Raw genomic sequence first — 19,380 nt, forward strand, 5'->3', positions numbered from 1 at the left:
ACTGGAAGGTGTCCCTTCTCTTGGCGGGGGGGTCGGAACCAGATGAATTTTAAGGTCCCTTCCAGCCCAAAGCATTCTGTGATTCGATGAGCAGAGGGGCCGGGTGGCAGGAGGCCTAATTTGGGATGAGAAGCCATTCAGCACTCTCCGTTTGCTTGAGGTCATTGTGACTGTTCACGAGCACAGACTCACAACTAGTGTGATTTCTCAAGCCTCTGGGCCTGGTTGTGTTCCACACAAACTTGCACGATCCAGGTTCTAGAATAGCACTCTTTATTGAAGCAAACGGGAAAGCAGTTTCTGTATTTCCAGTCTTTAAGGCAGTGCCTACAGGGCATTACTATGTGTTGGGACAGATGTATTGGTGCTATATTTGCAAAAAGATAATATTTTATCAAATAAATTAACTATAGTCTATATTATCTATATATATCTAAAAATTTAAAAACTTCTATATTTATATATAAAAACATTAAGGTCAGCTCCAACAGAGGCTGGGGTTGACAGTCTTGGTGCAAGGCTGACCTAAAGGTGTCCCTTAAGGGGACAGGGGGAAATACAGTGAGAGTCTATAAATGCTATACTAATATGTTAAAATATTATTATATCAGATTTAATATCTATATGCTATATTAAATATCCAGAGATATATGAAATATTAATTAAAATACATGTAATATAAAAAATATTCTAAAGTATATATTAAAAAAATTTCAGGTCAGGTCCCACACAGTGTGTGCAATGCTGACCTAAAGATATCCCTTCAGGGAACAAGGAGAGATACAGTTTAGGAATATTAGCGATGCCTCTCGCTTGATCCCTGAGCAGCCAGAGCTGTCAGAAAGAATTCCTGGGCCCATCTAAAATGACCACAATGGCCATGAGAGTGTGAGGGGAAAGGAGGATGAAAGTCATCTTTGTAGCCCCCTGGTCATCACTGGATGCTGTGCTGGGCAGAGGGGAATGCTGATGGCAGAGTGCTGCTGCAAAGGGTTTTCCTTTCCCTCTCTCTGTCCACATCCTCCTCTCTTTTTCCCTGTGGTTTGAAGTGGTTGTCTTGGACCAGCTGTGAGACCACCAAGCACAGCTGTGTGAAGGAAGACTTCTTTCAATGGCCTTCTAGCAACATTATTTTGAGCCGGTATCGCAGATTACGGTACTCGCTTATTGCCTGGGTGTGGGCGGTCGGATTCTGTGCCAGGTGATAGAAGAGGTTGAGTGGCTCGGCAGTTTGGACTTCCAGGGGCAAGCTGATCACCTCAGGAACCCTCTGGTTGCCCACAATAAAGTGGTCAAGGCGTTTCTCCAACAAGGAGCAACGTAGGTACTCTACGCTATCCTCCAACTGAAGCAGGATATACCTGCTGCCCCACCGTGACATGGGTATGGTGTTCAGGAGGTGCATCACAATGGTCTTCATCATGTAAGTAGAGAAGCCAATGCCCACCACAGAACGGGCCAAGAGCTGCAGGCATCTGAGGTGCCAGCTGTCACGTGGAGCCTGCTTGGAAATATATCTGAAGAACTTCATCTCTGCCACGGCGTAGGTCTCAGGCCACATTGTGCTTGGGGTGAAGAGGGCCTCTGTATGCTGGCTGCTCACATAGATATCTGAGACTCCTTGCTGCACCCCAAAAAGGATCTCAACCGTGAAGCTTTGTGTGCCTCTGGTCACCTTGAATTTGCAGGAGCGGCTGGAGGGCAGCAGCACTAATTGCCAACTTTGGGAGTGAGGCAAAATCACCCAGACTGCTCTCACCAACTGGTAGAACCAGCGGGCAGTTTTCTCCACATCCAGGTAGGAGCCGGTGCAGAGGGTGTTTAGGAAGTTGGGCTCCTCATTCCTCCTCACCTGCTCCTGGGAGTGATGGATGAAGCACAGCACGTTGTCATCCTGCTGCTCCCTTGGGCAGGTGCACACCGGCTCCACACGGACGCAGAAGTTCCTGCCGGGTATGTACCCTGAAGTGTCCATCTCCAGATGGAAGATGTGCCCCGGAGGAGAAGTGAGAGGTACAAGGACAGTGTACACAACATCGTCCTCCCGGGGACTCCAGCCTTCAAAGGCACTGCCCACCCCAATGGCTCGTTGTGGCACTGGATATAAACTGTTTGACAAGAGGTGTCCAAAGACAGATATGAAAATGTCCATTATGTCAGATGTCATCTCGCAACCTCTCTCCAGGTCCTGAGTAGGCCACTGTATTTGCCCCTCTAAAATCCTTCCAATGTCGTTTTCAGGATCGTCTTCTTCTTCCACTGCATTTCCATCATCATTGCCATTTTCTGCAATGGCAGCATCATTGCCGGCTTCTTCTTCTTCATTTTCACCAACATTTCTGACTTCATTCCTATCCTCATTGTCTTCTTGCTGCACAATCACAACATTATTGCCTTCCTCCTCCTCCTCCACCTCCTCCTGGCCATTGTTGTCTGGCTCGTGGCTCCTTTTCCGGCACACAAACCACAGCCACAAGAGGAGACCCAGGACTCCAGCCAGAGCCCAGAAGTCCCCCTGTTGCAAGGCAGCCCAGAGCAGGGCTCCCCAGGCCCTGACACTGCGCTCCAGGCTGCTCTGCTCCAGCTCCTGCAGCAGCCGAGTCATCTCTCTGTCCAGGAGCTTTTCACGCAGCTCCATGCGCAGACGGGTGACCTCATCCAGCCCATCACCCACCATCTGTGGGTACTGGATGAGGGTTTGCAAAAGCATGAGAAGAAACAGTTTCACAGCCATGGCCTGCAGGAGGAGAGAGAGAAGGGGTTGAGTGGGGCTGAAAGGGAGGGAAGGAGCGAGAGGTGAGGGGAGTACAAATGGGAGCTGCAGGGATGTGGAGCAGGAAGGGGAGGGCCCCAGGGCAGCTGGCAGGCAGCAAGGCCTGTCCCACTGCCCCAGCAGCAGCAGCACCACTCGGTGCCCCAGGTGTTCTGGTGAGGGATTGGCCCTGATGCAGAGGGAAAACCCAGCCCCAGGAGCAGCGTTTCGGCCCCGGCCCTCGCCCAACGCAGCCTCGTCCCTGCGTGTGTGCACTCACCACTTGTCCAGGCTCGACTGGGGCAGCGTTACCTGCTGGGGCCATCTCTAGCTGCCCCCACTGTGACACAATGCCTGTGATGTCACAAGAGCCACATCACATCACAACCAGGCCAGCCCCGCCCTTTGTCCCCACCCTGGCTCAGCAACTTCCAGTGGCCCTGGTGTAATGCTTAAGGCTGCCTTGGAGTTAATCTTCTTCCAAGAACTTCCATTCTCCTTTCTTTTGCATTTATTCTCATCTGTTCTTCACTGGCAGTCACATGGAAGAGCCATATTTGAAAGGACCCTTGAGGATGTTGGAGTCCAAGCCCTGACTCCACACTGCTTGAGCTGAAGTTCAATCTCTGAGTCACGGAGGTTGGAGAAGACCTTGGAGATCTTTTGTCCAACTGCCAACCTTACACTGCCTATTCCACCAATAAACCATGTCCCCAAATGACACATCAACAGAGCCTTTAAATGCCTCCAAGGGTGGGGAGTTAGCCATTTCCCTGGGAAGTCTTTTTCCAAACTCGATAAGCTTTTTGGTGAAGGAATTTTTCCTAGGATCCAATGGAAATCTCCCCTGGCACAACTTGACGCCCTTTCCTCTTGTCGCAGTGCTTGTTCCCTGGGAGAACAAGCCATCCCCCGCCTGGCTACCACTTCCTTTCTGGTTGTTGTAGAGAACGATTAAGTCCCCCCTGAACTTCTTTTTCCTCCTGCTAAACACACCCAGTGCTCTCAAACGCTTCTCATCAGACTTGTACACCTGTCACCAAAAATCCTCCAAAATCCATGCCACAATAAAACCCTCTAAAACTGCATTTTTCCTGTTAGAAAGCAAGGCATTGCTTTATTCACAATCCTGGGTGTGTCCGGGTCCTACAGAATCCCGGCCTCTACCCAGACACCAATGCAACTGTTTTTCACCTCTTTATTAATTTTTAGGAAAGAAAGAAACGAATGTTCATTGGTTCTAAATGACATGATTCCCTTTCATAAAGGAGTAGTCAAGGCTCTAGTGGTTATTAATTCCCCTCTGTTCATGCTAATTAAATCCTTATTTATAGACTTTTTAGTATGGTTTTGCCCTGGTAGCGACTTTCCATCACATATACTGAGTCTCTGTTAGTCTCTTCTTTATCTTCTGCTTTCTGTAAAATATCCTTGTGGTCCATATATTCTGCATGCTCGATTTCTAACTTCAACAACACACTTTTCTCTCCCTATCAGAGTTACTTTATCAAAACTGAAAGTTTCAGTATTTTCCCAAGCTGTACTCCCACAATAGCAGCTCATGTCAAATGCTGCAGAATGCAAGCGGAAAGTGATTCAACAGACTGTGTATTATTCGTTAAAATGAGTTTAATTAATTAACGAGTTAATGAAATCATTAAAACATTAGAAAAGAGATATCATTTCCAGCAGGGCCACAGTGGTTGCAGGATTCAGCTTTGCCACCCTGACAGAGTCTGGACACCTCAGTGTGCTTCTGCTTTGTCCTTGGGAATTGCCCATCCCTCCAGAGGGACTGGCTCAGCAGTGCCCCCAAAATGCCCCTGGCAGCACATGGGTGTGCTCGGCTTCCTCCTTGTGCTGGAGGGGTCAGGCCTTTGTTGCCACTGCTGTCGGGGCCTGTTCCAGCCTTCTGCTCTCGACACGGGCATGTTTTGGGCCTTCAGCTCTGCCCTGTGCTCTGCATGGGCAGCAGGCCTTGCCTTCAGCTCTGCCCTGTGCCCTCAGCACAGGCCTGATGTGCAGGCCTTAGCAGGGAGCTGCAGGTCCAGGCCCAGCCCTTCCCCACATGCACACACACACTCCCAGGGACTTGGTTCCCACCCATGGCAATAATTTAGTGAGAGTGGGATCCAGGATCTCAAACCCACACAAGAGAAAGGATCCCCCTACAAAAGGAAGAGCTGCCAGAGGGGAGGAAAGAAACTCCTCCAGTCCTTTGAGGACAACTGCCATCCTTTATTCCACAGTGGGGGTGATTTGGGCCAGCCAAGCGTCTGGAAAGGGTTCTTTTTCACTCCCCCTGCTCAGGCTGCTTTAAGAAGACAAGGAAGCAACTAGAGACAAGGGAAGATGGACGTTCTGCAGAGGGCAAGTAGCTCTCCAGCCCTTCACTTGTTGTGCCTCTGCAGGAGCAGAGGGGGATCCCTAAATCTCTGGCTCCAGCCAGAGGCCATTGCTGGTTGCGTTTCTCCCCTGCACAGAGCTCCCCTTCGAAAGGATCGCTCTGCTCTCTTGAGGTGCCTGGTGCAAAATGCCCAGTCTATGAGAGGGAAGGAGAAGAGCAGAGAACAGGTCTGGGAGTGTTAAAGGCCTGGTGGGCTGGGGCCTGGAGAAACCTGGTCTACTGGAAGGTGTGCCTGCCCATGGCAGGGGGGTTGGAACCAGATGAATTTTAAGGTCCCTTCCAGCCCAAAGCATTCTGTGATTCGATGAGCAGAGGGGCCGGGTGGCAGGAGGCCTAATTTGGGATGAGAAGCCATTCAGCACTCTCAGTTTGCTTGAGGTCAATGTGACTGTTCATGAGCACAGACTCACAACTAGTGTGATTTCCCAAGCCTCTGGGCCTGGTGGAGTTCCACACAAACTTGCACGATCCAGATTCTAGAATAGCACTCTTTATTGAAGCAAGGGGAAAGCAGTTTCTGGATTGCCAGTCCTAAATGCAGTGACTACAGGGCATTAAAATGTGCTGGGACAGATCTATTGGTGCCGTGTTTGCAAAAAAATAATATTTTATCAAATATACTAACTATAGTCTATATTATCTATATATATCTAAAAATTTAAAAACTTCTATATTTATATATAAAAACATTAAGGTCAGCTCCAACAGAGGCTGGGGTTGACAGTCTTGGTGCAAGGCTGACCTAAAGGTGTCCCTTAAGGGGACAGGGGGAAACACGCTGAGAGTCTATAAATGCTATACTAATATGTTAAAATATTATGATATTAGGTTAAATATCTATATGCTATATTAAATATCAATAGATATATGAAATATTAAATATAATACATGTAATAATGATAATGTTCTAAAGTATAAATTAAAAATTTTCAGGTCAGGTCCCACATGGTGTGTGCAATGCTGACCTAAAGATATCCCTTCAGGGAACAAGGAGAGATACAGTTTAGGAACATTAGCGATGCCTCTCGCTTGATCCCTGAGCAGCTGGAGGTACCAGAATGCATTCCTGGGCCCATCTAAAATGGCCACAATGGCCATGAGAGTGTGAGGGGAAAGGAGGATGAAAGTCATCTTTGTAGCCCCCTGGTCATCACTGGAGGCTGTGCTGGGCAGAGGGGAATGCTGATGGCAGAGTGCTGCTGCAAAGGGTTTTCCTTTCCCTCTCTCTGTCGACATGCTCCTCACTTTTTTCCTTGCAGTAGGAGGTGCTTGTCTTTCACCAGCTGTGAGCCCCCCAAGCACAGCTGTGTGCAGGAAGATTTCTTTCAATGGCCATCGTGCAGCATTCTTGAGAGCCGATGTCCCAGTTCACGGCACTCGTTCATTGCCTGCGTGTGGGCGGCCGGATCCTGTGCCAGGCGATGGAAGAGGTTGGGTGGCTCGGCCGTTTTGACATCCGTGGGCAAGAGAATCTCTTGAGGAAATGTCCGGTTGCCCACAACAAAGTGGTCAAGGCGTTTCTCCTCCAGGGAGCCACGCAGGTACTCCATGGTATCCTCCAGCTGCCGCCGGAAATGCCTCATGCGCCAGCCTGACAGAGGTATGGTGTTCAGGAGGTGCATCACAATGGTCTTCAGGGTATAGGTGGAGAAGTCTATGCCCAGAAGAGCTCGGGCCAAGACATGCAGGCACTTGAGGTGCCAGCTGTTAGGTGGAGACTGCCGGGCAATGAGCCTGAAGAACTTCATCTCTGCCACGGCGTAGGTCTCAGGCCACACTATGCTTGGGGTGAAGAGGGCCTCTGTATGCTGGCTGCTCACGTAGATGTCTGAATTGCCTTCTTGCACTCCAAAGAGCAACTCAACCGTCAGGCTCTGTCTGCCTCTGGTCAGCTTGAATTTGCAGCAGCGGCTGGAGGGCAGCAGCACTAATTGCCAACTGTGTGACTGAGGCAAAGCCGGCCAGGCCGCTCTCACCAACTGGTAGAACCAGCGGGCAGTTTTCTCCACATCCAGGTAGGAGCCAGTGCAGAGGGTGTTTAGGAAGTTGGGCTCCTCGTTCCTCCTCTGCTCATCCTCTGGGTGGTGGTGGAGGGAGCACAGCACGTTGTCATGCTGCTGCTCCCTTGGGCAGGTGCACACCGGCTCCACGCGGATGAAGAAGTTCCTGCCGGGTATGTACCCTGAAGTGTCCATCTCCAGATGGAAGGTGTGCCCCGGGGGAGGAGTGAGAGGTACAAGGACACTGTACACCACATCCTCCTCCCGGGGACTCCAGCCTTCAAAGGCACTGCCCACCCCAATGGCTCGTTGCGGCACTGGGTATGAACTGTCTGACAAAAGGTGTCCAAAGAACATCATGAAGCTGTCCATCAGGAAATTTGTCATCGCGCTCCCTTCCATCAGGTGCTCTATGTGTTCCTCTAAACTCCGTCTCAGGTTGTGGGTAATAATATCCTCTTCTACTTCATTGGCAACATCGTGGTCTTCTCCTTCAATTGCATCACCGTTGTTGACTTCCCACGCAATCGCATCACGGTTTTCTTCCCCTTCATTTCCACCACCATCGCCATCACCTGCCCCCGCCTCCCGACCATTGTTGGCTGGCTGGCGGCTCCTTCTGCTGCGGATAAACCACAGCGACAAGAGAAGGCCCAGGACTCCAGCCAGATCCCAGAAGTCCCCCTGTTGCAAGGCAGCCCAGAGCAGGGCTCCCCAGGCCCTGACACTGCGCTCCAGGCTGCTCTGCTCCAGCTCCTGCAGCAGCCGAGTCATCTCTCTGTCCAGGAGCTTTTCACGCAGCTCCATGTGCAGACGGGTGACCTCATCCAGCCCATCACCCACCATCTGTGGGTACTGGATGAGGGTTTGCAAAAGCACGAGAAGAATCAGTTTTGCAGCCATGGCCTGCAGGAGGAGAGAGCGAAGGGGTTGAGTGGGGTTGAAAGGGAGGGAAGGAGCGAGAGGTGAGGGGAGTATGAATGGGAGCAGCGGGGACGTAGAACAGGGAGAAGACGGCTCCAGAGCAGCTGGCAGGCAGCAAGGCCTGTCCCACTGCCCCAGCAGCAGCAGCACCATTCGGTGCCCCAGGTGTTCTGGTGAGGCATTGGCCCTGGATGCAGAGGGAGAACCCAGCCCCAGGGACAGTGTTTCGGCCCCGGCCCTCGCCCAACGCAGCCTCGTCCCTGCGCGTGTGCACTCACCACTTGTCCAGGCTCGACTGGGGCAGCGTTACCTGCTGGGGCCATCTCTAGCTGCCCCCACTGTGACACAATGCCTGTGATGTCACAAGAGCCACATCACATCACAACCAGGCCAGCCCCGCCCTTCGTCCCCACCCTGGCTCAGCAACTTCCAGTGGCCCTGGTGTAATGCTTAAGGCTGCCTTGGAGTTAATCTTCTTCCAAGAACTTCCATTCTCCTTTCTTTTGCATTTATTATCATCTGTTCCTCAGTGGCAGTCACATGGAAGAGCCATGTTTGAAGGGACCATTGAGGGTGTTGGAGTGCAAGGCCTGACTCCACACTGCTTGCGCTGAAGTTCAGTCTCTGAGTCACGGAGGTTGGAGAAGACCTTGGAGATCTTTTGTCCAACTGCCAACCTTACACTGCCTATTCCACCAATAAACCATGTCCCCAAATGACACATCAACAGAGCCTTTAAATGCCTCCAAGGGTGGGGAGTTAGCCTTTTCTCTGGGCGCTGTGTTCCCAAACTCGATAAGCTTTTTGGTGAAGGAATTTTTCCTAGGATCCAATGGAAATCTCCCCTGGCACAACTTGACGCCCTTTCCTCTTGTCGCAGTGCTTGTTCCCTGGGAGAACAAGCCATCCCCCGCCTGGCTACCACTTCCTTTCTGGTTGTTGTAGAGAACGATTAGGTCCCCCCGGAACTTCTTTTTCCTCCTGCTAAACACACCCAGTGCTCTCAAACGCTTCTCATCAGACGTGTACACCTGTCACCAAAAATCCTCCAAAATCCATGCCACAATAAAACCCTCTAACACTGCATTTTTCCTCTTAGAAAGCAAGGCATTACTTTATTCACAATCCTGGGTGTGCCCATGTTCTACAGAATCCTGGCCACAGACACCAATGCAACTGTTTTTCACCTCTTTATTAATTTTTAGGAAAGAAAGAAACGAATGTTCATTGGTTCTAAATGACATAACTCGCTTTCATTGATGAGTAATCTCTCCTCTACTGGTTATTAATTCCTCCCTGTTCATGCGAATTAAGTCCATATTTTTCATCTTTTTATTCGGGTTTTTGCCCCGATACGGACTTTCCGTTACATATACCGAGTCTCCGTTAGTCTCTTCTTTATCTTCTGCTTTCTGTAAAATATCCTTGTAGTCCATAAATTCTGCATGCTCGATTTCTAACTTCAACAACGCACCTTTCTCTCCCTATCAGAGTTACTTTATCAAAACTGAAAGTTTCAGTATTTTCCCAAGCTGTGCTCCCACAATAGCAGCTCATGTCAAATGCTGCAGAAGGCAAGCGGAAAGTGATTCAGCAGACTGTGTATTATTAGTTAAAATGAGTTTAATTAATTAACGAGTTAATGAAATCATTAAAACATTAGAAAAGAGATTTCATTTCCAGCAGGGCCACAGTGGTTGCAGGATTCAGCTTTGCCACCCTGACAGAGTCTGGACACCTCAGTGTGCTTCTGCTTTGTCCTTGGGAACTGCCCATCCCTCCAGAGGGACTGGCTCAGCAGTGCCCCCAAAATGCCCCTGGCAGCACATGGGTGTGCTCGGCTTCCTCCTTGTGCTGGACGGGTCTGGCCTTTGTTGCCACTGCTGTCGGGGCCTGTTCCAGCCTTCTGCTCTCGACACAGGCATGTTTTGGGCCTTCAGCTCTGCCCTGTGCTCTGCATGGGCAGCAGGCCTTGCCTTCAGCTCTGCCCTGTGCCCTCAGCACAGGCCTGATGTGCAGGCCTTAGCAGGGAGCTGCAGGTCCAGGCCCAGCCCTTCCCCACATGCACACACACACTCCCAGGGACTTGGTTCCCACCCATGGCAATAATTTAGTGAGAGTGGGATCCAGGATCTCAAACCCACACAAGAGAAATGATCCCCCTGCAAAAGGAAGAGCTGGCAGAAGGGAGGAAAGAAACACCTCCAGTCCTTTGAGGACAACTGCCATCCTTTATTCCACAGTGGGGGTGATTTGGGCCAGCCAAGCGTCTGGAAAGGGTTCTTTTTCACTCCCCCTGCTCAGGCTGCTTTAAGAAGGCAAGGAAGCAACTAGAGACAAGGGAAGATGGACGTTCTGCAGAGGGCAAGCAGCTGTCCAGCCCTTCACTTGTTGTGCCTCTGCAGGAGCAGAGGGGGATCCCTAAATCTCTGGCTCCAGCCAGAGGCCATTGCTGGCTGCGTTTCTCCCCTGCACAGAGCTCCCCTTCGAAAGGATCGCTCTGCTCTCTTGAGGTGCCTGGTGCAAAATGCCCAGTCTATGAGAGGGAAGGAGAAGAGCAGAGAACAGGTCTGGGAGTGTTAAAGGCCTGGTGGGCTGGGGCCTGGAGAAACCTGGTCTACTGGAAGGTGTGCCTGCCCATGGCAGGGGGGTTGGAACCAGATGAATTTTAAGGTCCCTTCCAGCCCAAAGCATTCTGTGATTCGATGAGCAGAGGGGCCGGGTGGCAGGAGGCCTAATTTGGGATGAGAAGCCATTCAGCACTCTCAGTTTGCTTGAGGTCAATGTGACTGTTCATGAGCACAGACTCACAACTAGTGTGATTTCCCAAGCCTCTGGGCCTGGTGGAGTTCCACACAAACTTGCACGATCCAGATTCTAGAATAGCACTCTTTATTGAAGCAAGGGGAAAGCAGTTTCTGGATTGCCAGTCCTAAATGCAGTGACTACAGGGCATTAAAATGTGCTGGGACAGATGAATTGGTGCTATATTTATGAACTAATAATATTATATCAAATAAATTGCCTACAGTATATATTATCTCTATATCTAAAAATTTATAAACTTATGTATTTATATATTAAAATATTAAGGTCAGCTGCAACAGAGTCAAGGGATGACAGTCTTGGTGCAAGGCTGACCTAAAGGTGTCCCTTAAGGGGACAAGCGGAAAGACTGTGAGAGATTTATTAATGCTATATTAATATATAAAAGTGTAATTCTATCAAGTTAATTATCTATGTGCTATAATAAATATCAAGAGATATATGTAATATTAGCTAAAATATATAGATATGAAATAAAACTTTCTAAAGTTATATTTAAAAAATTTCAGGTCAGGTCCCACACAGTGTGTGCAATGCTGACCTAGAGATGTCTGTTCAGGGGACAAGGAGAGATACAGTCTGCTGACTGATCCCGAGCAAGCAGAGTTGCTTTTCTCCCTCTGCCTTTTCTGCTCTTTTTTTTGGTCTTTCTTTTTCTGTCCCACATCCCCACTATATTTATACGGTAATTTTTGGCCCCTCCAAAGTGATGGAACAATCACATGTTATAGGCACCAGAAAGAGTTCCTGGGCTCATCTACAATGGCCACAATGGCCGTGAGAGTGTGAGGAGCGAGGAGGATGAAAGTCATCTTTTTAGCCCCCCAGGTCATCACTGGAGGCTGTGCTGGGCAGAGAGGGGAATGCTGATGGCAGAGTGCTGCTGCACAGGGTTTTCTCTTTGTTCTCTCTGTCCCATGTCCTCCTCTCTTTTTCCTTGTGGTATGAGGTGGTTGTCTTGGACCAGCTGTGAGCCCCACAAGCACAGCTCTCTATGTGGAGATGTCTTTCACCGGCCGTAGAGGACAATTCTTTGGATCCGACCCCAAAGTTCTTGGTACTCCCTCATGGCCTGCGTGTGGGCGGCCGGATCCTGCGCCAGGCGATGGAAGAGGTTGGGTGGCTCGGCCGTTTTGACATCCGTGGGCAAGAGAATCTCTTGAGGAAATGTCCGGTTGCCCACAACAAAGTGGTCAAGGCGTTTCTCCTCCAGGGAGCCACGCAGGTACTCCATGGTATCCCCCAGCCGCTGCAGGACTTGCCTTTTGTGCCACCGTGACACGGGTATGGTGTTCAGGAGGTGCATCACAATGGTCTTCATCATGTAAGTGGAGAAGCCTATGCCCACCAGAGCACAGGCCAAGAGCTGCAGGCATTTGAGGTGCCAGCTGTCACGTGGAGCCTGATTGGCAATGTGCCTGAAGAACTTCATCTCTGCCACGGCGTAGGTCTCAGGCCACACTGTACTTGGGGTGAAGAGGGCCTCTGTATGCTGGCTGCTCACGTAGATGTCTGAATTGCCTACTTGCACCCCAAAGAGCAACTCAACCGTCAGGCTCTGTCTGCCTCTGGTCAGCTTGAATTTGCAGCAGCGGCTGGAGGGCAGCAGCACTAATTGCCAACTGTGTGACTGAGGCAAAGCCGGCCAGGCCGCTCTCACCAACTGGTAGAACCAGCGGGCAGTTTTCTCCACATCCAGGTAGGAGCCGGTGCAGAGGGTGTTTAGGAAGTTGGGCTCCTCGTTCCTCCTCTGCTCTTCTTCTGGGTGGTGGAGGGAGCACAGCACGTTGTCATCCTGCTGCTCCCTTGGGCAGGTGCACACCGGCTCCACGCGGATGAAGAAGTTCCTGCCGGGTATGTACCCTGAAGTGTCCATCTCCAGATGGAAGGTGTGCCCCGGCGGAGGAGTGAGAGGTACAAGGACACTGTACACCACGTCCTCCTCCCGGGGACTCCAGCCTTCAAAGGCACTGCCCACCCCAATGGCTCGTTGCGGCACTGGGTATGAACTGTCTGACAAGAGTAGTCCAAAGACAAATGTGAAGTTTTCCATCAGGACAGTTGTGTCTTTGCAACCTCTCTTCAGATCCTGAACAGGCCACTTTATCAGGTGCACTAAAACCCATCTCAGGGCATTCTCAAAAGTGAGTTCTTCTTCTTCTTCATTGGCATCTTCATGGTCTTCTCTGTCTTCCTCTTCCTCCTGGCCATTGTTGTCTGGCTCGTGGCTCCTTCTCCGGCAGACCAACCACAGCCACAAGAGGAGGCCCAGGACTACAGCCAGAGCCCAGAAGTCCCCCTGTTGCAAGGCAGCCCAGAGCAGGGCTCCCCAGGCCCTGACACTGCGCTCCAGGTTGCTCTGCTCCAGCTCCTGCAGCAGCCGAGTCATCTCTCTGTCCAGGAGCTCTGCACGCAGTTCCATGTGCAGACGGGTGTCCTCATCCAGCCTATCACCCACCATCTGTGGGTACTGGATGATGGTTTGCAAAAGCACGAGAAGAAACATTTTCGCAGCCATGGCCTGCAGGAGGAGAGAGAGAAGGGGTTGAGTGGGGTTGAAAGGGAGGGAAGGAGCGAGAGGTGAGGGGAGTACAAATGGGAGCAGCGGGGATGTGGAGCAGGAAGGAGAGGGCCCCAGGGCAACTGGCAGGCAGCAAGGCCTGTCCCACTGCCCCAGCAGCAGCAGCACCATTCGGTGCCCCAGGTGTTCTGGTGAGGGATTGGCCCTGATGCAGAGAGAGAACCCAGCCCCAGGGGCAGCGTTTCGGCCCCGGCCCTCGCCCAACGCAGCCTCGTCCCTGCGTGTGTGCACTCACCACTTGTCCAGGCTCGACTGGAGCGGCGTTACCTGCTGGGGCCATCTCTAGCTGCCCCCACTGTGACACAATGCCTGTGATGTCACAAGAGCCACATCACATCACAGCCAGGCCAGCCCCGCCCTTCGTCCCCACCCTGGCTCAGCAACTTCCAGTGGCCCTGGTGTAATGCTTAAGGCTGCCTTGGAGTTAATCTTCTTCCAAGAACTTCCATTCTCCTTTCTTTTGCATTTATTCTCATCTGTTCCTCAGTGGCAGTCACATGGAAGAGCCATGTTTGAAGGGACCATTGAGGGTGTTGGAGTGCAAGGCCTGACTCCACACTGCTTGAGCTGAAGTTCAATCTCTGAGTCACGGAGGTTGGAGAAGACCTTGGAGATCTTTTGTCCAACTGCCAACCTTACACTGAATATTCCACCAATAAACCATGTCCCCAAATGACACATCAACAGAGCCTTTAAATGCCTCCAAGGGTGGGGAGTTAGCCTTTTCTCTGGGCGCTGTGTTCCCAAACTCGATAAGCTTTTTGGTGAAGGAATTTTTCCTAGGATCCAATGGAAATCTCCCCTGGCACAACTTGACGCCCTTTCCTCTTGTCGCAGTGCTTGTTCCCTGGGAGAACAAGCCATCCCCCGCCTGGCTACCACTTCCTTTCTGGTTGTTGTAGAGAACGATTAGGTCCCCCCCGAACTTCTTTTTCCGCCTGCTAAACACACCCAGTGCTCTCAAACGCTTCTCATCAGACTTGTACACCTGTCACCAAAAATCCTCCAAAATCCATGCCACAATAAAACCCTCTAACACTGCATTTTTCCTCTTAGAAAGCAAGGCATTACTTTATTCACAATCCTGGGTGTGCCCATGTTCTACAGAATCCTGGCCACAGACACCAATGCAACTGTTTTTCACCTCTTTATTAATTTTTAGGAAAGAAAGAAACGAATGTTCATTGGTTCTAAATGACATAACTCGCTTTCATTGATGAGTAATCTCTCCTCTACTGGTTATTAATTCCTCCCTGTTCATGCGAATTAAGTCCATATTTTTCATCTTTTTATTCGGGTTTTTGCCCCGATACGGACTTTCCATTACATATACCGAGTCTCCGTTAGTCTCTTCTTTATCTTCTGCTTTCTGTAAAATATCCTTTTGGTCCATAAATTCTGTGTGCTCGATTTCTAACTTCAACAACGCACCTTTCTCTCCCTATCAGAGTTACTTTATCAAAACTGAGAGTTTCAGTATTTTCCCAAGCTGTACTCCCACAATAGCAGCTCATGTCAAATGCTGCAGAATGCAAGCGGAAAGTGATTCAGCAGACTGTGTATTATTAGTTAAAATGAGTTTAATTAATTAACGAGTTAATGAAATCATTAAAACATTAGAAAAGAGATTTCATTTCCAGCAGGGCCACAGTGGTTGCAGGATTCAGCTTTGCCACCCTGACAGAGTCTGGACACCTCAGTGTGCTTCTGCTTTGTCCTTGGGAACTGCCCATCCCTCCAGAGGGACTGGCTCAGCAGTGCCCCCAAAATGCCCCTGGCAGCACATGGGTGTGCTCGGCTTCCTCCTTGTGCTGGAGGGGTCAGGCCTTTGTTGCCACTGCTGTCGGGGCCTGTTCCAGCCTTCTGCTCTCGACACAGGCATGTTTTGGGCCTTCAACTCTGCCCTGTGCTCTGCATGGGCAGCAGGCCTTGCCTTCAGCTCTGCCCTGTGCCCTCAGCACAGGCCTGATGTGCAGGCCTTAGCAGGGAGCTGCAGGTCCAGGCCCAGCCCTTCCCCACATGCACACACACACTCCCAGGGACTTGGTTCCCACCCATGGCAATAATTTAGTGAGAGTGGGATCCAGGATCTCAAACCCACACAAGAGAAATGATCCCCCTACAAAAGGAAGAGCTGCCAGAGGGGAGGAAAGAAACTCCTCCAGTCCTTTGAGGGCAACTGCCATCCTTTATTCCACAGTGGGGGTGATTTGGGCCAGCCAAGCGTCTGGAAAGGGTTCTTTTTCACTCCCCCTGCTCAGGCTGCTTTAAGAAGACAAGGAAGCAACTAGAGACAAGGGAAGATGGACGTTCTGCAGAGGGCAAGCAGCTCTCCAGCCCTTCACTTGTTGTGCCTCTGCAGGAGCAGAGGGGGATCCCTAAATCTCTGGCTCCAGCCAGAGGCCATTGCTGGTTGCGTTTCTCCCCTGCACAGAGCTCCCCTTCGAAAGGATCGCTCTGCTCTCTTGAGGCGCCTGGTGCAAAATGCCCAGTCTATGAGAGGGAAGGAGAAGAGCAGAGAACAGGTCTGGGAGTGTTAAAGGCCTGGTGGGCTGGGGCTCGGAGAAACCTGGTCTACTGGAAGGTGTGCCTGCCCATGGCAGGGGGGTTGGAACCAGATGAATTTTAAGGTCCCTTCCAGCCCAAAGCATTCTGTGATTCGATGAGCAGAGGGGCCGGGTGGCAGGAGGCCTAATTTGGGATGAGAAGCCATTCAGCACTCTCAGTTTGCTTGAGGTCAATGTGACTGTTCATGAGCACAGACTCACAACTAGTGTGATTTCCCAAGCCTCTGGGCCTGGTGGAGTTGTACACAAACTTGCACGATCCAGATTCTAGAATAGCACTCTTTATTGAAGCAAGGGGAAAGCAGTTTCTGGATTGCCAGTCCTAAATGCAGTGACTACAGGGCATTAAAATGTGCTGGGACAGATGAATTGGTGCTATATTTATGAACTAATAATATTATATCAAATAAATTGCCTACAGTATATATTATCTCTATATCTAAAAATTTATAAACTTATGTATTTATATATTAAAATATTAAGGTCAGCTGCAACAGAGTCAAGGGATGACAGTCTTGGTGCAAGGCTGACCTAAAGGTGTCCCTTAAGGGGACAAGCGGAAAGACTGTGAGAGATTTATTAATGCTATATTAATATATAAAAGTGTAATTCTATCAAGTTAATTATCTATGTGCTATAATAAATATCAAGAGATATATGTAATATTAGCTAAAATATATAGATATGAAATAAAACTTTCTAAAGTTATATTTAAAAAATTTCAGGTCAGGTCCCACACAGTGTGTGCAATGCTGACCTAGAGATGTCTGTTCAGGGGACAAGGAGAGATACAGTCTGCTGACTGATCCCGAGCAAGCAGAGTTGCTTTTCCCCCTCTGCCTTTTCTGCTCTTTTTTTTGGTCTTTCTTTTTCTGTCCCACATCCCCACTATATTTATACGGTAATTTTTGGCCCCTCCAAAGTGATGGAACAATCACATGTTATAGGCACCAGAAAGAGTTCCTGGGCTCATCTACAATGGCCACAATGGCCGTGAGAGTGTGAGGAGCGAGGAGGATGAAAGTCATCTTTTTAGCCCCCCAGGTCATCACTGGAGGCTGTGCTGGGCAGAGAGGGGAATGCTGATGGCAGAGTGCTGCTGCACAGGGTTTTCTCTTTGTTCTCTCTGTCCCATGTCCTCCTCTCTTTTTCCTTGTGGTATGAGGTGGTTGTCTTGGACCAGCTGTGAGCCCCACATGCACAGCTCTCTATGTGGAGATGTCTTTCACCGGCCGTAGAGGACAATTCTTTGGATCCGACCCCAAAGTTCTTGGTACTCCCTCATGGCCTGCGTGTGGGCGGCCGGATCCTGCGCCAGGCGATGGAAGAGGTTGGGTGGCTCGGCCGTTTTGACATCCGTGGGCAAGAGAATCTCTTGAGGAAATGTCCGGTTGCCCACAACAAAGTGGTCAAGGCGTTTCTCCTCCAGGGAGCCACGCAGGTACTCCATGGTATCCCCCAGCCGCTGCAGGACTTGCCTTTTGTGCCACCGTGACACGGGTATGGTGTTCAGGAGGTGCATCACAATGGTCTTCATCATGTAAGTGGAGAAGCCTATGCCCACCAGAGCACAGGCCAAGAGCTGCAGGCATTTGAGGTGCCAGCTGTCACGTGGAGCCTGATTGGCAATGTGCCTGAAGAACTTCATCTCTGCCACGGCGTAGGTCTCAGGCCACACTGTACTTGGGGTGAAGAGGGCCTCTGTATGCTGGCTGCTCACGTAGATGTCTGAATTGCCTACTTGCACCCCAAAGAGCAACTCAACCGTCAGGCTCTGTCTGCCTCTGGTCAGCTTGAATTTGCAGCAGCGGCTGGAGGGCAGCAGCACTAATTGCCAACTGTGTGACTGAGGCAAAGCCGGCCAGGCCGCTCTCACCAACTGGTAGAACCAGCGGGCAGTTTTCTCCACATCCAGGTAGGAGCCGGTGCAGAGGGTGTTTAGGAAGTTGGGCTCCTCGTTCCTCCTCTGCTCTTCTTCTGGGTGGTGGAGGGAGCACAGCACGTTGTCATCCTGCTGCTCCCTTGGGCAGGTGCACACCGGCTCCACGCGGATGAAGAAGTTCCTGCCGGGTATGTACCCTGAAGTGTCCATCTCCAGATGGAAGGTGTGCCCCGGCGGAGGAGTGAGAGGTACAAGGACACTGTACACCACGTCCTCCTCCCGGGGACTCCAGCCTTCAAAGGCACTGCCCACCCCAATGGCTCGTTGCGGCACTGGGTATGAACTGTCTGACAAGAGTAGTCCAAAGACAAATGTGAAGTTTTCCATCAGGACAGTTGTGTCTTTGCAACCTCTCTTCAGATCCTGAACAGGCCACTTTATCAGGTGCACTAAAACCCATCTCAGGGCATTCTCAAAAGTGAGTTCTTCTTCTTCTTCATTGGCATCTTCATGGTCTTCTCTGTCTTCCTCTTCCTCCTGGCCATTGTTGTCTGGCTCGTGGCTCCTTCTCCGGCAGACCAACCACAGCCACAAGAGGAGGCCCAGGACTACAGCCAGAGCCCAGAAGTCCCCCTGTTGCAAGGCAGCCCAGAGCAGGGCTCCCCAGGCCCTGACACTGCGCTCCAGGTTGCTCTGCTCCAGCTCCTGCAGCAGCCGAGTCATCTCTCTGTCCAGGAGCTCTGCACGCAGTTCCATGTGCAGACGGGTGTCCTCATCCAGCCTATCACCCACCATCTGTGGGTACTGGATGATGGTTTGCAAAAGCACGAGAAGAAACATTTTCGCAGCCATGGCCTGCAGGAGGAGAGAGAGAAGGGGTTGAGTGGGGTTGAAAGGGAGGGAAGGAGCGAGAGGTGAGGGGAGTACAAATGGGAGCAGCGGGGATGTGGAGCAGGAAGGAGAGGGCCCCAGGGCAACTGGCAGGCAGCAAGGCCTGTCCCACTGCCCCAGCAGCAGCAGCACCATTCGGTGCCCCAGGTGTTCTGGTGAGGGATTGGCCCTGGATGCAGAGGGAGAACCCAGCCCCAGGGGCAGCGTTTCGGCCCCGGCCCTCGCCCAACGCAGCCTCGTCCCTGCGTGTGTGCACTCACCACTTGTCCAGGCTCGACTGGGGCAGCGTTACCTGCTGGGGCCATCTCTAGCTGCCCCCACTGTGACACAATGCCTGTGATGTCACAAGAGCCACATCACATCACAGCCAGGTCAGCCCCGCCCTTCGTCCCCACCCTGGCTCAGCAACTTCCAGTGGCCCTGGTGTAATGCTTAAGGCTGCCTTGGAGTTAATCTTCTTCCAAGAACTTCCATTCTCCTTTCTTTTGCATTTATTCTCATCTGTTCCTCAGTGGCAGTCACATGGAAGAGCCATGTTTGAAGGGACCAT

The 19,380-nt window shown here is 50.9% G+C and overlaps 4 protein-coding genes across 4 annotated transcripts; all 4 read right to left on the minus strand.

Annotated features, from left to right (window-relative positions):
* Window positions 1-256: 256 nt before the first annotated feature.
* On the minus strand, window positions 257-3,513 carry LOC135416385 (inositol 1,4,5-trisphosphate receptor-interacting protein-like 1). The gene is made up of 2 exons (XM_064659486.1): window positions 3,033-3,513; window positions 257-2,737 (listed from the first exon to the last, which is right to left on the minus strand). The coding sequence occupies exons 1-2, from the start codon at window positions 3,075-3,077 to the stop codon at window positions 1,109-1,111; spliced, it is 1,674 nt and encodes a 557-aa protein (XP_064515556.1). The 5' UTR covers window positions 3,078-3,513; the 3' UTR covers window positions 257-1,108.
* Window positions 3,514-5,633: 2,120 nt separating this feature from the next.
* Window positions 5,634-8,114, minus strand: LOC135416386 (inositol 1,4,5-trisphosphate receptor-interacting protein-like 1). The gene has a single exon (XM_064659487.1). The coding sequence runs from the start codon at window positions 8,060-8,062 to the stop codon at window positions 6,485-6,487; it is 1,578 nt and encodes a 525-aa protein (XP_064515557.1). The 5' UTR covers window positions 8,063-8,114; the 3' UTR covers window positions 5,634-6,484.
* A 2,844-nt stretch (window positions 8,115-10,958) lies between these two features.
* On the minus strand, window positions 10,959-13,622 carry LOC135416388 (inositol 1,4,5-trisphosphate receptor-interacting protein-like 1). The gene has a single exon (XM_064659488.1). The coding sequence runs from the start codon at window positions 13,599-13,601 to the stop codon at window positions 11,919-11,921; it is 1,683 nt and encodes a 560-aa protein (XP_064515558.1). The 5' UTR covers window positions 13,602-13,622; the 3' UTR covers window positions 10,959-11,918.
* A 2,700-nt stretch (window positions 13,623-16,322) lies between these two features.
* LOC135416389 (inositol 1,4,5-trisphosphate receptor-interacting protein-like 1) lies at window positions 16,323-19,205 on the minus strand. Its single transcript, XM_064659489.1, has one exon. It carries the CDS (start codon window positions 18,963-18,965, stop codon window positions 17,283-17,285), a length of 1,683 nt encoding a protein of 560 aa, XP_064515559.1. The 5' UTR covers window positions 18,966-19,205; the 3' UTR covers window positions 16,323-17,282.
* Between the last annotated feature and the right edge of the window lie 175 nt (window positions 19,206-19,380).

This window comes from Pseudopipra pipra, chromosome 6, assembly GCF_036250125.1.
Source record: "Pseudopipra pipra isolate bDixPip1 chromosome 6, bDixPip1.hap1, whole genome shotgun sequence".
Lineage (NCBI taxonomy): Eukaryota > Metazoa > Chordata > Aves > Passeriformes > Pipridae > Pseudopipra > Pseudopipra pipra.